Genomic DNA, 16,326 nt, shown 5'->3' on the forward strand with positions numbered 1-16,326 from the left:
TTGATATATGACTAGTCTGTTGTGTCTACAGCAACTGACTGTAAAAAGGCATGAGTAGGAGCATAAAATTGCAAAAACTATTTCAGGTGTGCTTACCGTTTGCCTTTGGAAGAACAGCAGGAAAGAAAATACGATAACATTGTGACACATAACACTTAATTCGATTTCAAATGCAAACACACACCCAGTAATGCTTGCATTTGAGTGAGGTGACACTGCATTATTGCTTTTAAGTACATGGTGAGACAATCAACTAAGATACAGTATAAACGCTGTAACAGCCAATAATGAGTTTATTAGATGTTTGCATGATCACAAAGATCAATGCTTCCCTTTCCACTGTCCATTAGTGAAGCTATTTCCATTGCAAAATGGCCCATAGTGCAGCCCGGACATGCTACGGCAGAAAGAGCTTTTTATGCTTGTGGGGAGAGCTGAATGTCAAATGGATTCTTTACTACAATCGCGCTGCACAATGAGTCCAAACTGTGCCGTGGAGCCATTTGAACGCAGATAAAAGGCAGACTAAACAAGTTCAGGGTCAACATGTGTACAACAAGCGCATGCATGAGTAATGAATAGGATCCTGGCACATCCCAAACAAGTTGCACTCCCTTTAGACAAGAAGAAATAAACAGTTAAAGATGACATGGATGTGGATGTGGATGCATGAGCAAAGAATACAAAAAAAAGAGGATAGAACCAAGCACAAGAGAGGCAAGAGGGGAGTTTTCAGAATTGTTATTGGAGCCCTGCAAGTCATTGCTTTCTTAAGGACTTCCAGATGTGAGCTTGCGCCTGAGAAAGAGTTGGCAAAATGAAGAGAAATCAAGAGCAAGGGAGGAGTGTTTTTCTGAATGTGGCCTTCCGAGTGATCAGCAGCCTACCACTACCCTCCCATTCATGAATTATCATGTTGAAGGCCAGAAAGTAGATATTTGCTTTTATAAATAATGACTGCTGTGGGGACATCAGCAAAAGCAGAAGAGGAAGGCTGAGGTCTGACTGTTCGGGTGTGGGGTGTCAGGTGGTAAGGTGGTAGAAGGCCATGCGGCTAGAAGAACCCACTCATGGACCTATAAAAAGCTGGGGTGGTCAGAATAATGGTCTGTTGTTACAACATATGTGGACACAGACACACAGAGACACACATGCGCACGCACACTGGACTGAACCAACCAAAATAGGAGAATGCAAAGTAACCCAACCAAAAGACATCTGCCTAAATGCTGGAGACAGAGGCTGCTTTAACTTATTCTGTGATTAAATAATAATTACTTACAGCAGGAAGTACTGATGAAATAAACATGCATGCGTATGCGTTTGTGGTGCCTGACTGTGTAATGGCAGAAGATAGTTTATTGCCAATCGATTGAGCAATTAGAACGTGGGCAGCATTCGCGTCCTTCCTACTCTCATCGTGCATGGATGGCATGCATCCTTGCATTGAAAGATGCTCTAATTCAGGGGTCGGCAATCTTTTACACGGAAAAGAATACATTGGGAGCCGCAAACACTTTTTGACATTTGAAATGAAGATATTAGCCTATTTGTCGCTAACCGCGTCTATAAAGTGTATGATAAAATGAAACGGATTGACCTCACGACACACGATTGAGTAGTATTTTTGGAAATGAAGCATCACATCGATCCATATTAAACAAGCCAACGTAATCCACTGAAGCTTACTATTTTCATTTGTTTTTGTCAAAAATAAATAAAAGGAAAACAAAACACTACTCGGGGCGGCCATTACGCCACACGGCTTCCGCATTCCACAGACGGAGGACACGTCATTGTGTCGCACACACCTCCACCACAAACACATAAATTGCAGCCAAGAGCGGCCGTGGAATTGTGCTTTATTTGAGTATTTCCTATTTTCACCTCTTTAAATTGGCTAGAATTGTATAAAAAAATACAGACAAAGTAGGGACGGACCATTAGAATGAATTTGACCATATTTGGACCGACAGCGACGATATATAATTTAATTTTAATATTTCAAGATCAATAAAATACTTTGCTCAGATATTGTGCAGTTTTGGTATCGTTGGCAGCAGGCGTGTCTGCAGGCAGCTGCGCATGCCTCCTGACAATCAAGTGCTGTCAAAGGTCTCTGAAGAAGGTGAATGGTGATCACTGAAATTGCACAAGGTCTGAAGACAGAAGTTAAAAAGCGATTTCATAAGAAGACATGATACACGTTTTTGAGACAAATAACATACTGTAACCAATTGGGTTATCTGTGTTGTGCGAACATTTGTGTTTTGCTAAGTTGTGTTGTTAAAAGGCTCCAGAATGTATCACGCGACTCGCTGGATGGGAGGGGTGTGCGAGAGAGGAGTGAGCGGATGGCGAGAAGGATGAGACATCCGTGTGTACTGCCGGAACTGTTATTGCACTGTAGTTGGCGTCGGATACGGCCCACAGCAGCCTTGTTGGAATAATAAAAAGAGAGATAACTAAGCTAAGGTTGACGTCGTGTCTTTAGAAGACGTTACAATACACTTCAATCGGACACTTAAAATTTATTTTCCCAAGCCACGCAGAGCTGCAACAAAAAAGAAAAACAAAAAAAAAACTAAAATGAAAGAGCCGCGTGCGGATCCGGAGCCACGGGTTGCCGACCACTGCTCCAGCCTGATAGCATCTTCTAATTGCAGCCCTACAGTAACAGCTCTGTCAAGTAAATGCCCCTCCCCCTCTTTGTGCTGTATGTGAGTGTCCTAAGCCCATGTGCCCAGCTTTTCCAGCATTTGTTTCACTCCCTCTTGGCTAAAAGCCGGACAATCACACAACAAAAGGCCATTGTAGTGCAATAGAAAAAGATTTGCCCCACTGAGCTTGTAGTAGGCCACAAAAGGAAAGGCTATAAATTGACTCAACACTGGGTTACCCAAAGCACCCAGAAAAGAGAGCCAAGAGAAATTTGTTAAATATAGTGGCAGAGAAGAAACCACTAGGGACCGAGTAAGGGAGAAGAGGGACAACTAATAGTGCAGTTATTCCTAAAAATCCGGAAAGGGGGAAAAAAAAAAAACGATAAAATTGTACAGAAACTATGTAACGTGATGTACTTGCAGATTGCACGGGATGTCAAACGTTATGATATGAGCATCTGGCTGGCTGCTCCAAGCAATTTGTCCTTTGATGCAATGTACACCAATAGAAACAGAAAATTTGAGAGTACATTATAAAATCTGCTGTTTTGCTGGAATGTGAAAAGACCCATTTCCAAGTCATCACTGTGTCTGCCTCCATCACACAACATCAGAATTAACTCATTTACTGCCAATGACATATGCAGTATATCAAACTTATAAAGCACTATACAAGTGCACTCTATTTAACATTTACTTGAATGACAGTTAAGAAAGAGTAAGAATCAACTTGTGCAAAGCAATCCTGTCTCAATCTCCCTAAAAGGTTATGGGTGTCATCAGAGGTAGAAGTAGTATAGTGTCTCACTATAAGAGGTGTAACTTCTTTTTACACTTGTACTTTGTATGACAGGTAAGTTCATCAGAATGTGATTTACAAACCTTACCTGCATAGTAAAAAAAGGTTATATCAAAACGACAGTTTGACTTAGAAAGACGTCATTTCAATAAAGGGAGAATTTGACTGGGGGAATCTGTGTTTTCTGTGCCTTGGTCATCGCTAAGAAAGAAACTGGCAACATCCCCATTTGTGTACAGCCCAACCATTTAGAGAGCATGAAACAGCTGACGGAACACTAGCGCAGCAAGAGTATGAGAGGGAGTGCGAACAGGAAAAACTCCTATCTGTACTCCCAAAACACAACATGATTACCCGCACAACATGGCGGTCTGACATGAGAATGAGTGTGGGAGATTAGAGAAATCACTGAAATACAATCAAATTGAGCTATTAGTAACAAAGACCTGCCATTTCTTCTCACAGGAAACTCTATGAAAGAAAAATACTTCCTTTGTTCTGTCATATAGCTCGGCACTGTTATTTTCCTATTTCTGTCAGGTCAAATTAGAAACAGTCCATCAAATGTCTGCACAAAGGGCTGCTATTGTATCCAGCCAGGACCTAATTTAAGTGTTTCCACACGGAATGGAAGGTGAACGAGTGGAAATTGGTGAGCACAACTCTGAAGGGAGACGCTATGAGAGGAAAACGTTAGGTAGATGTTGGATGTCATCACACAGCAACACACACTGAAGGCTCCCATTCATTCACTCGAACGAGCTTACCGCTTGCGTTCTTCCCACAGATCAGGTGTTCGTAGTGCTGCAGGACTCCCCAGAACTCTGCTTCGTTGTTCACCACTCCCTCCAAGGCCTCAGCACTCACCGGGCCATACGATGAGCCCGAATCTGTCCCCGGGTGACCCCTTTCGGACATCAGCACCCGGGCAGCGATCTCTTCCACCAGAGCTTCCATGCAGGCGGTCAAGCATATCGCGGCGTACTCGTGGATACGCACAGATATGCGAGTGTCCACCATCCAGCGGAAGAAACGTCCCACGGAGAAGGTCAGGCCGCAGCGGGCCGACTTGCCCTTCCTCAGCATCTCGCCGGCACTCATGCTGTACATGGAGATGGCTTTGACCGTGGCCGAGACGCAGTAGTCGGCCAGGGCCCAACTGAGCACCAGCCTGATGGCGCTCTGCACCTCGAAGCGTGTGCAGCGGCAGTGCATAACGCTCAGCCGCTGAGCCTCCCTAGAGATGCGGATGAGAGCCTTTCGGAGCAGGGCGGACAACCGGCGCACGGCCTCAGAGGTGAACACAGGTGCGGGGCCGCCCTTCGTCGTGCCACTCTCGGCTACTTTACGCAGGATACGGGCCACTTCGTCCTCCGTCCAGGGGAACTCTTCCAATTCAGGCAAGCGGGGACATTTGGAGAAAATGTCCTCTGGGTCTTCGGGAAGGACCGTGTTGACAGTGTCCCAGCTGTTGTTCCTACTGTTCATGGAGCCCGAGTAGTACCACCAGTTGCCCCGGTGAGGGGTCGTCATGAAGGCCTGGGAGTTCGATTTGGAGGAGGACAGGCTGAGGGATTTGCACGAGTCTCCCGCTCCATAGCCCGAGTCCAAAGTCAAGTCCTCCAGGGTTTTCATGTGGGCATTACTCACTCCAGCCATGATGGTGAAACGTCTCCGTTTATCTTCTTTGGGGGAGCTGCGCTTGTCCGCGGCGCGTCGCCTGGAAGTCAAAATACCTCGAAACTTCCAGCCGAGCCGGATGAACAGGTTACACCATTTGTCAGACAAGCCACTCGATAAAGGTTCACAGCTATGCACGAGCGTGTATTAATGGACGAATGTTGGTGAAATGTGACGTACGTTGTCCATTTCTAACTTGGAAGTCGGGGAGATGCAAGTCCCGACTCACCTTTCTCCCAGGCAGCGCAGATTTCAACTTTCCTCCAAACAGCGTATCCGTGCCGAAGTGCTTCCTCGCGTTTTGAACTCTATGCCAAGTTCTCCCACACCAAAACAAAACCCTCGACAACCCGCCAAAACGCGTCTTTTTTATTGAATAACTGACCGGGGGAAACCACGTTAGCTCATCACGCTTGCCTTCAGGGTGACAAAACGTGCAAGTGCGAGAGAGACTCCACAACTGCTCGTGGGCTCGCGGAGGCGGGGCTACTGGAGAATGACAACACGGAAGTAACTAACGGACCAATCAGGAGACGACTGAACGTGAGAGAGCCGATCAGAGCACATTACTGTTGTCCCAAATGTTGCAGTGCATACTTAGATGCAGGACCTTCGTGTGTCTCTTATCAGTTGCCACAAATTACAATTATATGACAGAGCCCCGTTAGGGGAATTCTTGTAGATTAAAAATAAATGATCAGATAAATTATCTGACTGAGTTTGTCATATTGACTAAGGGGGCGTTAAGTTGCCTTCATTTGACTCCTCTGTCATTTTTCTCTTTGAAAAAGTGGCCTTGGAAGCTTTTGTAATGACGTAAGAGGTCTATGGAGTCATTTGTCTACATGGGTATGTATTCTTCAGAGAACTGAATACATGCCTTGCTAAATTCAGTAGATATTATAATCATCAATCATTCTTACTTTATAACACGGAGTTGCAAGTGTTGTTTCAGGTCATATGCTATAAAATTAGGTGAAACAAAAAGTCTACACTTACACGCAGATTGTGCCTCTAGGGTTAGAGTTTGAGCAAAACATCTACATGAAGGTGAGGTGACAATGGGTATTTCGTTTCTAGACTAAGTTACTGGGAGCATGATCTATTTATTAAAGCATAAATCAACCCAAACATGTTTTTTCATAGAATATGTTCCAAGCAGGCCCACTAGATGAAACACAGCATTCTGATTAATATTGCGGTTGTGAAATATGAGTTAAGCAGCAAAATCCACCCCTTTTTGGCCATCTCAGAGGGTGGCCATTTTGTCACCTCTGTCAACTGAAAATGACATCACAACTGCTCAGGGCTCAGGTAACGACCAATCACGGCTCAGCTTCAGAAAACAGGTCAGCCGTGATTCGTCATTACCTGAGCCCTGATCAGTTGTGATGTAATTTTCAGTCAACAGAAGTGACAATACGGCCACCCCAGAGATGACTAAAACCGGATGGATTAACTCTTATTCCACAAACGGAATATTTATCAGATGCCTTGTTTCAACTAGTGGGCTTGCATAGAATATATTCTTGAAAAAAATTTTGGGTTGACTTCCGCTTTGATTTGAATCAAATAGGCCGTGATGTTGGAAGGACAAGGCCGCTGAGACCATTACAGGAGGTTGATACTTGCTTCATCCAGACTGCAAGTAACTGTGGTGAGGACATCACTTAATTGTATCATGTCATACGGGTGTTCACTCAGAGGAAAACGCTTATGAAAAAATAATGATGAAATGAAATTTATGTCAGTCAGAATGGGAATTACTGAGTCTAACTTTGCTGGTTATAAAGGTTCTGTTAAAACCTCAGGTAAACATGAGCATGCTTTTACTGTAGTGCCATAATATATTTATTTAAAAACATCTCCTAAACAGATTTATATTTAAGTCAAATAGGTTGTGATAAGATGAGAGGAAAGTGCAAGGCCGCTGAGACCATCACAGGAGGTTAATACTTGCTTCATGCATGTAACTGTGGTGAGGACATCACTTAATTGTATCATGTCATGCTGTTGTTTACTCAGAGGAAAACATCAAATAATTATCACCCTGAGCAATGTTGACAGGGTTGTCCAACAATTTCATACAGTCTGAAAATGATTAAATTTTACACAATTACGCATTATCTCCTCTGCATATTACTCTCATCTGTTTTCTACACCATGGCTAATGACAAACAATGATAAAATTACATTTATGTAAGTCAAAATGGGAATTACAGGGTCCAACTTTGCTGGTTATAAACGTTCTGTTAAAACCTCAGGTCAACATTAGCATATTTTACTGTGTACCCATAAATATATTTATTTTAAAGCATCTCCTAAAAATATTCTAATGCAAATTTCGTTACGTTTTTAAAGAACTTAAGGCACTTAACATTGCGCCACTAGATGATGTCATCAATTTGTATGCATGTGGTTGCTCTCGAGACTCACTGAGCGAAGACTCACGTGTTGGTGACGTGATTTAAACGTCTTCATAATTTCCCCGGGTTGCCCAACTCTTAAACATGAGGCAACATTATCACATGACTTGCGTATGTGAATGGAACGCCCCCACGTGGTTAGACGTGGGACACACCACGCGTCCTGTCTTGTTAGTGACTGGCACGTGTAAACACAGACCAAAAACAATTATAATAACCACAGAAAATGATGTGGGCGTAAGCATACAATTTTATATCCAAATCAAACAAATAAAAGTACAATACATTCTTAAAACCTTTTCTCTACAAAACAATTTCACAGAAATTACCTTGGAATGTATATACCTATTTTCCATCAATCTCCTTCTTAAATATATATGTAGGATAGCATTATAGTGTTTCTTCCGCTTTTTGAATCGCCCCTTGTGAATGTTAAATGACCTTATGTATTTTCGACCTTTTCCAGGAAAGAGGCAAAGAGAGGGCATTTAACAATCATACAGTCAACAACAGATCATAAACTATTACTCACACGAGTCCAGCCTGGAGCCCACTAGCCACTCCTGATCTTAAGTACCATGCTGTATAAAGAGGCATTAGGAACCCGCCCGCTAGGTTAAGCTAATGGGAGCCGCTGGGGCCTTGCTGGACTGCAGCTGCCAGCGAGTCTCCATTACACCCTATGGTCCTGCTCAGTATTCCATTAGTTTGCAACAACACATTCAATGCACTACTACAACAAACACACATAGATGTCTGTAATCCATTGTAAAGGACCGTCGCTCCCTCAGTGACACGGGAACGGAAATTATAGTAACTTTACAGCCCGTTTGTAAATCATTTTTGACAGTCCTATTCCTCTTGTGTCAGTAATATACGACCATATAAAAACTGCCTGCAGCCCAACTCAGATGAAGGCACACATTTGAGAGAAAGTAAATGTTCTCACTTCTGTTGAGTTTCAGGTAAGCGTCATCTACAGATAAATATTTTGAAACCTTTAAATCCCAAATTTTCAACACAAAATGCTCAAAGCAACAACAAAACTACCAGCCCTCTTTCTTCCCTCAGAGTTTTATGTTCCATTTGAGGTTAGAGATCTGGAGGGAATGGAGGCTAGAAATATTAAAAGGTGTAAACGCTTCACAAACCAGTGTTTTAGAAAAAAAAAAAAAAAAAAAAACACTACAGTTAGTGCGTCCATATTCAGTCACCATAAACAAAAACTCTACGGAAGGCATCTAAAAGCAGAGCAAATGCAGTTAATGAGACAAGACATGTCATAAATGGCAAAGAGCAATTTGATGGTAAAATGCCTGTTACAGTGTACAAAACAGCAGAGCTTTATAGAAAGTTTCAACTGCACAAAACAATATGACACTGAAAGCAGACTGAGGAAGTTTGAGGCAGAAGTACATTAGAAATAAATAAAACAAAATATATGAAAAGGACAAGAGTGACAGGGCATGTAAAGATGATGCATATACAGTATATCTATGTAGGGTTCATAATATTAGGTATCAGGAGAACCTCAGCACCCTGCCATACTGGCCACTTACACTAGTATATCCAGTGAGTAGATGATTTATTTAGCAATATGCCTATGATGGACCCTATTGGGTTGTGATGACGCACATTCACATTAGACTGTCATGTGCGCACATCCTAGGAAAAAAAGATCTTAGGGTAGCATCACCTTATCAGAAAAAAGGTGCTTTCTTAATCTTCCATCCACACACACATATATACATGTGCACATTCGTACATACAGAAAAACAGCTGCTTTCCAGTTCTTCTGAAAACATTGCACTAGTATCGGGAAACGAGAAGGAGAGAAAAAAAAAATCCCTTCCCTCAAGTACTCCAGTTGTTGATTCAAAGTTACTCAGGATTATCTGTGTAAACAGCTCACTTCCAAAGTTCACATCTGGACTTTGTTCCCTCAATCAGACAAGCCTGCAAAGGATGCTGAAACCTTGACCATCAGTGAGCAAGCTCTCTCAGCTCTCTCTCACACACACACAGTGTATCTGCAGGTAGATTAGTATTCAGGTGCGGCATTATCCCTTTGCAGTTTTCTTGTTTTGGGCATTCCACATTCCACGTTTGGAGTGGTAGTAGTGAAAGAAGTTTCTTAAGCGTAGTCTCTCTACTTCCAAACCATTCTGCAATACCCTGTAGATATCAGGAAAGAGAAACAAATGACTTATCAGATACATTCATTCTAAAAGTGAGCCTTTTAAAAAATAAGATAAATATGTAAATATAAATATGTATTGTCATGATGTGTGGAGGCTTTCATCAAACATGGCCTATGACCCTTACTATAAACCCAACTTCTAATGTGAGATGCTTTCAATAGTTTGATAAAAACAAACTATTAAAATACATACATATACAAACGGATTTTTTGGCCATCAAAGAATGGGAAACACTGTATGCTTTCAGACACACAGTTATATGTACTATCCCAGCCCCTAGTATTTGGGAGGTAAAAACGGAAATTAGTAAAGTATTTACCTTAAACTGAACATGGTTGGTGCTACAGAAAATACATGGATTGCACATAATACATTTACAACGCACAATGTATCAATACATGGAGATTTGTAGTGGTGTTACGGAGACAAAGATGACTAACGGAAGCAAAATCAAATCTTCAAACATTTCATTTTCTTTTAGCCGAGTTACCTGTCCAGAAGCTCCCAGTCTTCTCCACCCCAACGGTCTTTGAATTCTTCTGTGTTCATCCCGCCAATTTTATCAAAATCAGACTTGTAGATCCCAAACAGACCAAAGCCATTTACCTCCCAATAACCTGTGAAAAAGTAAACACTCGTATCAAAAAATGAGGAACATTACCAGTAAACACTCACAAAAAAATGAGCTTGTGTCAAAAATCAAAGTGAATGTGATTGCGTTCATGTCTGATATTTGAAACCGTTGAGTGGTGATTTATGCGTGTTACCGTCAGGCTCCTGTGGCGAACTCCCGCAGCCAAGTCTCATAACAATAGGAGCGAAAGCAAGGCGTCCTTCAACACAGTGCTTCCTGATGCTCTCCAAGATGTTTGGAGGGAAATGAATGTGGAGGTCACATAGGAACACAATGCTGTGGCTATCCTGCCGGAAGGAAAACAAACAGTAATTTTAACTGCAGTACAGTATTGTGTTGTGGGTATGAATTCGCACCATTTTGGGTAAGAATTTGTGAATAATCAAGTAAACTAGGATCCAGATATACAGGCATAATTTTAACACCCTGGTCTTGTAGGAATGCTTTCAGCAAGATTTTGGTCTGTGGGAATTTTGGTCCATTCAGCCAGAGGAGTATTGGTGAGGGCTGAGGTCACAGATGTTGGATTAAAGGACCTGATCCACAAGAGCTCAGTGCTGTTAAGTTACTCAACACCAAACACGTCCAATTATTCACTTACTGTTAGAAGCATAGCAATGTTCAAATTGGTGCTAGCCTAATCAATTGATTACTTAAAGCGGAAGTCAACCCAAACATATTTTTTTCAAGAATATGTTCCCAGCAGGCCCACTAGTTGAAACACAGCATTCTGACTAATTTTGCGTTTGTGGAACATAAATTAAGTAGCAAAATGCACTTGTTTTTAGCCATCTCTGGGGGTGGCCATTTTGTCTTCTGTCGACTGAAAATGACATCACAACTGCTTACAACGACCACTCACAGCTGACCTGTTCTCTGAATCTGACCCGTGATTGGTCGTTGTGAGCAGTTGCGATGTCATTTTCAGTCGACAGAAGACAAAATGGCCGCCCCCAGGGATGGCTAAAAATGGGTGGATTAACACTTATTCCATTTATCAGAATGCCCTGTTTCAACTAGTGGGCTTGCATAAAACATATTCTTGAAAAAAATGTGTTTGCGTTGACTTCCGCTTTAAGACAACACCAACACCACCAACAAGAATAAGAAGAATAACAATAATAACAATAATGATAATAATAATAATAGTAATAATAATAATAATAATAAGAAGAAGAAGAAGAAGATGAAGAAGAACCAACAGCAACAATTCCTAGCATCTGTGACCTGCCAGCAGTGAATGACAGGCCTGTCATTGCACTTTGACAGCACTGACACTCAACTGCCAGATCAACGCCCATCTAAAAATGGACAGCCTCTCATCATTGGGTGGGGGGGAGAGTGCATAAATGCATGTGTGATTGAGACCCATTCAGGGAGCCAAATAAGGGACAGCCATGACAGAATTGCATCTAACTGTTGGATCAACTTCCTGCCATCTAAGACTGGGGTCAGTGTGAAGCATACAAGAAAGCGGGATGAGTGCTAAACACTCAAGGACATAGATTCATTATGCACAAGGCATTTTTCCCCCAGTGCCTATCAGCCAATAAAGGCCATATGGACAGTGTCAGACAGTCAGTGAGTGCCTTTTTCCTGCTCACACCCACATACTGCTATCCCTTTGTGTTTGTCTATCTCACCTCAATGGTATTCACTCCAATCTGTAGTCCTGCTGAGCGCTCAAAGTTCCCTTCTCTCCTTAGATACTCATATCTAAACAAATGAAAGCAAACAATTGCTACGTCAACTGTTAAACTGCACTGGGAGATCTACTGCATGAGCTATCCATGTCGGTTGCATAAGATGCATGATGCACCTTGGAACACTGCTGTCTCTAAGCGCCTGCTCCACATCCATGTCTTCACTCTCAAAGTCAACAATGATGATGCTGAAGTTGTCGTCATTGGTTTGATGATGAAGATTTTCCATGTCAGAAATAAACTGTTGGACCCAGCGAGCTTGGTTCTTCACTGAAAGACAGGAACAAAAGAACTAGGATGAACAGCAAGTCCATCTGAACTGCAGTTTGTGTATGACTGCACAGTATTTAGTATTGACTCAATATTGTCATATCTCTGAGATCTCTATATGTCTGGACGAGAGAAGATGAACAATGAATTCATGACGGTTGATTCCTTAGAGATTATTCCAACTGCCGCTTTTCTGACTGACCTGGTATCACAAAGTGCACCATCACATCTTTCCGCCACTGCAGCATGACTGGCTGGCAGAGCAGAGGTTTCGCAAAGGCTGTGCTCCAGGCTGTGGCTGCAGGCCGTGAGGGAGATTTGGTGGGGGGCAGCTGTGGAGCGGTGCTGAGGTTGGACGTGGCAGCAGAGGGGCCCAAGGCCGGGGCAGAGGCCGGAGCGGTCTCGGTGTTCTCAAGGCTTTCGTCGACTTGCCTGCCCCGGTGGAGAAGCAGATAGATGTATTCGGACAGTCGCACCACACTGCGGCCCCTCTCCATCAGCTCCAGTTCCACCAGGTAGCGATTCCCCCGGGCAGAGTCTCGCCGCTTCTCGACATTGATGATTCGCAGCAGGGTATAAATCCTGAGTTCCGGATACAGACAATTGATAAAACAAATAAAAACACACTGGATTTTCAATACAGACAAATGATGTCGTTTAACTTTGTGCGGACCACCACTAATCAACCACTCGAAAGAAAAGGTGCTTTATTAGGTACAGTAAATCTTCACAATACAATTAGAAGTAAAACAAAAGGTAATATTCAGTTACGACTAAAATAAGGAGGGGAAAAGTCGCTTCTGGTAGTGGTTCTAATATTTTGCTCTCTTTCCTGCAGTTAATTATGTTTTTTTTTTTTTTTGGGGGGGGGAGTCTCAATATGAATCTGTCAGAATAAATCACAATTGAACAGCATTGTATTCTACTATGGGATACATTGTAGATGTCCATTCCGTTTTGTGACTTTATATGCCTAGATAGACCAAACAAGGCATTTATGTTTAATTGCTGACGTTACAAACCTTTTTTTCCTTTTTTTAAAACTTAAATTCAATGTCAGTTGATTCATATGAGCTGACCGTATTACTATAACTTCTTTATTTTGTTTGTTTGTTTTTTTATAATTTTGTTGTACAACTTTGTTCATAATGCCGTACTCATTATGGACGACGAGGTACATTTGTGAAGGCAACATTATTCGACACATCTCTACAATAATATGTACTTACAGTTTGTGGTGGCATACAATTAAAATGCATCACACTGAAAGGCAATTTCTAATACTTAAGTATTTAGCCATATGCAAAATTTAAATAAACCCAACATCACGTGACCGTTATGTGCAAGGTTATGACAATCACAATCACAACTGTGCTTTCTCATCTTATCTTATTGGAAATGGCCCTCATTATTATGCATTAAGTTCTACACCACTATAAACTACAACCAAAATAATACATTGTCTTTGACAAGGTCAATAAAAACAAAGCATTATTATCTTCACAAAGACCGTGTTTAAAACATCTGTACTGTATTTGATTAGATTGCAGGTGAACCCACTGCCGCAGCCTGTGAGCACACAAGGCACACTAAAGAGGGGAAAATTAATGTTTGGAAGTGGTAATGAACAGACGGGGGACTACTAACATGAACTTAGCGCAGCAGGGCATGACTCATTTGTTCTTGGAATTGCAATGCATACTGCACCGTTTTAATAAAACTGCAGGTTACCAAGAAGAAGTATTCCACACTTGGTTGCCCAACGATCCTTAAAGTGGAAGTCAAACAAAACATATTTTTTTCAAGAATAAGTTCCCAGCAGGCCCACTTGTTGAAACACGGCATTCTGATTAATTTTGAGTTTGTGAAACCTAAATTAAGCAGCAAAATGCACTTGTTTTTAGCCATCTCTGGGGACAACCCTTCTGTCTTCTGTCAACTGAAAATGACATCACAACTGCTCACGACAACCAATCACGGCTGACCTGTTTTCTGAATCTGAGCCGCGATTGGTCGTTGTGAGCAGTTGCGATGTCATTTTCAGTGGACAGAAGACAAAATGGCCACCCCGAGAGATGGCTGAAAACGGGTGGATTGACTCTCATTCCACAAACGCAATATTTATCAGAATGCCTTGTTTCAACTGGTGGGCTTGCATAGAACATATTCTTGAAAAAAATATGTTTGGGTTGACTTCCGCTTTAAGCATTCAAGTGTTGTTCTTACCCGCCGTTGCGTTCGTTGAGCTTCTCCATGTACTGAGCCAGCACATCCACCACCTCGCTCTCCGCCAGCTGGAGGTTACCCGACACATTGCAGCGGAGGTCATTCCAGTCGGAGCGCAGAAGCTCAAAGTCCATCGGGTTCACCGAGAAGGTCCTCTGCCAGTTGATGCTCTCCTCTCCCCAACCTGGCCGCGCCTCCACCTCCTCGTAGCTGTACTCCGACATCTCGCCCTCCTCAGGTTCGTGTTCCGGGTCAGGATTAGAGCGGTTTGCGTCTTGCTCCAGCTCTGCCAGGTTGCGGTCCGGTTGCGACTCTGTGATCTCGGTGGTCCTGAGGTAAGAGGTGACTCGCAATTGACCTTGGAGGTTTTCAGTGGAGTTCAGCCAGTGAGGAGAATGCTTGGTGGGGTCTTGCTGATGAGACCGTGAGATTAGAGGGTGTGATTTGCTGGGAGGACCGGTAGTGGCACTCATCTTTGAAGTGAGGTTGTCCCCTTTGCTCTGGCTCTCATCTGGCTGTATTCGAGCCGTTGCCCTGCCGGCAGACTTTCGAACACCTTCATTTGGAATGTCGATGCTTTGATTGTGAAGAGATGCCTTAGCCCCTCTTGTGGGTGGATTGGGCCACAGCTGAGGGGAGCTAACTGGACTCCTTCCTCCACTTCTAATACCCCCAACATGCCCTTTGTCCCCAAGTTTGACCAGTCTTGTGGTTTTCCCACTTTGGTAGAGAAAGACCCCAGGGAATAGCTCTCGTGGGTGGCGAGATAACCACTCCTCCCTCCCCTCTCGACGCCGCTCCCTCTCCTTCTCTCGCCCCCTGTTAGGCCGAGGCCTGGTAATGTAGATCTTATTCTCCTCCGTCTTTTCTTTCTTGCTTCCAGCGATCTTACCGTTATTGTCATGGACATTGTCAGTGTGGGCAGAGTTGGTCAGGATCTGTTTAGCCCGACTAGCAAGACCAGGGACGGAGGACTTTTTGGGAAAAAGGAGCGATCTAGTCAATTTAGGTGGAGCCTCAACCTCCTTCTCTCCTCCTCCTTTACTGGCCGGGCTGAGCCTTGCGGGACTATTACGGCTCCAAGACAGAGAGCGGCCAGGGATCACGCTATCTGTGTCAGATAATGCATGCATCCTGGATTGGAGTTCTGACAAGCCCTCTTTAGTATCATGACTCCTGTTAGCCTTTGGTAGAGCTCCTCTCCAGTTTCGGTCCCTGTCCATTTCCTCATCTCTGTTGGCCAAGTGTCTCCGCTCTCTGCGGTTTATAATACTATTGATTGCACGATCTTCCTTCTCATCAGGATCCTCCTCTTCATCCTCTACCTCTTTACCTGCAAACGTAGGTCTAAGTTGAGGGTGTTGATGGGACGGCTTGGACACATGGCTTGTTTGACTGAGGTGAAGATGCTTCTTGGGTGCCTGTGTGCCAACAATCTCTGCCTCGTCTTCCACATCCACCACTTCATCTTCCTCTAGGAAATCTGGAAACAAATAAAGGAGGCATACAGTGAGAAATGGTGATGTTGGTCTTACAGTAAGTGTTAGCAGTAAGTTACCATCAGGATTGGGAAAGAAGAATGGCCTGTCGTCTTCCTCCTCATCCATCTTCATGTACTTGTAGAAGCCGAACCTTGAAGACAGAAGCATTACAACTTTAAAAACATGCCGTCAAAGTGCTCTTTTGAATCTTAGGGTTTAAAATGTGGGAGGCCATGTGATTAA

General features: G+C 43.1%; 2 protein-coding genes across 2 annotated transcripts in view; both read right to left on the reverse strand.

The window, feature by feature from the left end:
* The window catches only part of abtb2b (ankyrin repeat and BTB (POZ) domain containing 2b), a 42,596-nt gene extending 36,972 nt beyond the window's left edge, over positions 1-5,624 (reverse strand). Inside the window, exon 1 of the mRNA XM_086027412.1 lies at positions 4,230-5,624. Within this exon, the coding sequence (XP_085883538.1) occupies positions 4,230-5,121 (892 nt within the window). The 5' untranslated portion in view covers positions 5,122-5,624. The remainder of the gene's footprint in view (positions 1-4,229) is intronic.
* A 2,176-nt stretch (positions 5,625-7,800) lies between these two features.
* b4galnt4a (beta-1,4-N-acetyl-galactosaminyl transferase 4a) overlaps positions 7,801-16,326 on the reverse strand; it is a 173,117-nt gene continuing 164,591 nt past the window's right edge. Inside the window, exons 13-20 of the mRNA XM_086028668.1 lie at positions 16,161-16,234; positions 14,603-16,085; positions 12,579-12,958; positions 12,223-12,376; positions 12,047-12,119; positions 10,537-10,690; positions 10,260-10,386; positions 7,801-9,743 (exon numbers count right to left, since the gene is read on the reverse strand). Coding sequence (XP_085884794.1) covers positions 9,629-9,743; positions 10,260-10,386; positions 10,537-10,690; positions 12,047-12,119; positions 12,223-12,376; positions 12,579-12,958; positions 14,603-16,085; positions 16,161-16,234 — 2,560 coding nt within the window. The 3' untranslated portion in view covers positions 7,801-9,628. The remainder of the gene's footprint in view (positions 9,744-10,259; positions 10,387-10,536; positions 10,691-12,046; positions 12,120-12,222; positions 12,377-12,578; positions 12,959-14,602; positions 16,086-16,160; positions 16,235-16,326) is intronic.

The sequence above is a fragment of the Filicampus tigris genome, chromosome 4, assembly GCF_054856515.1.
Source record: "Filicampus tigris isolate MCC_2025a chromosome 4, RoL_Ftig_1.0, whole genome shotgun sequence".
NCBI lineage: Eukaryota > Metazoa > Chordata > Actinopteri > Syngnathiformes > Syngnathidae > Filicampus > Filicampus tigris.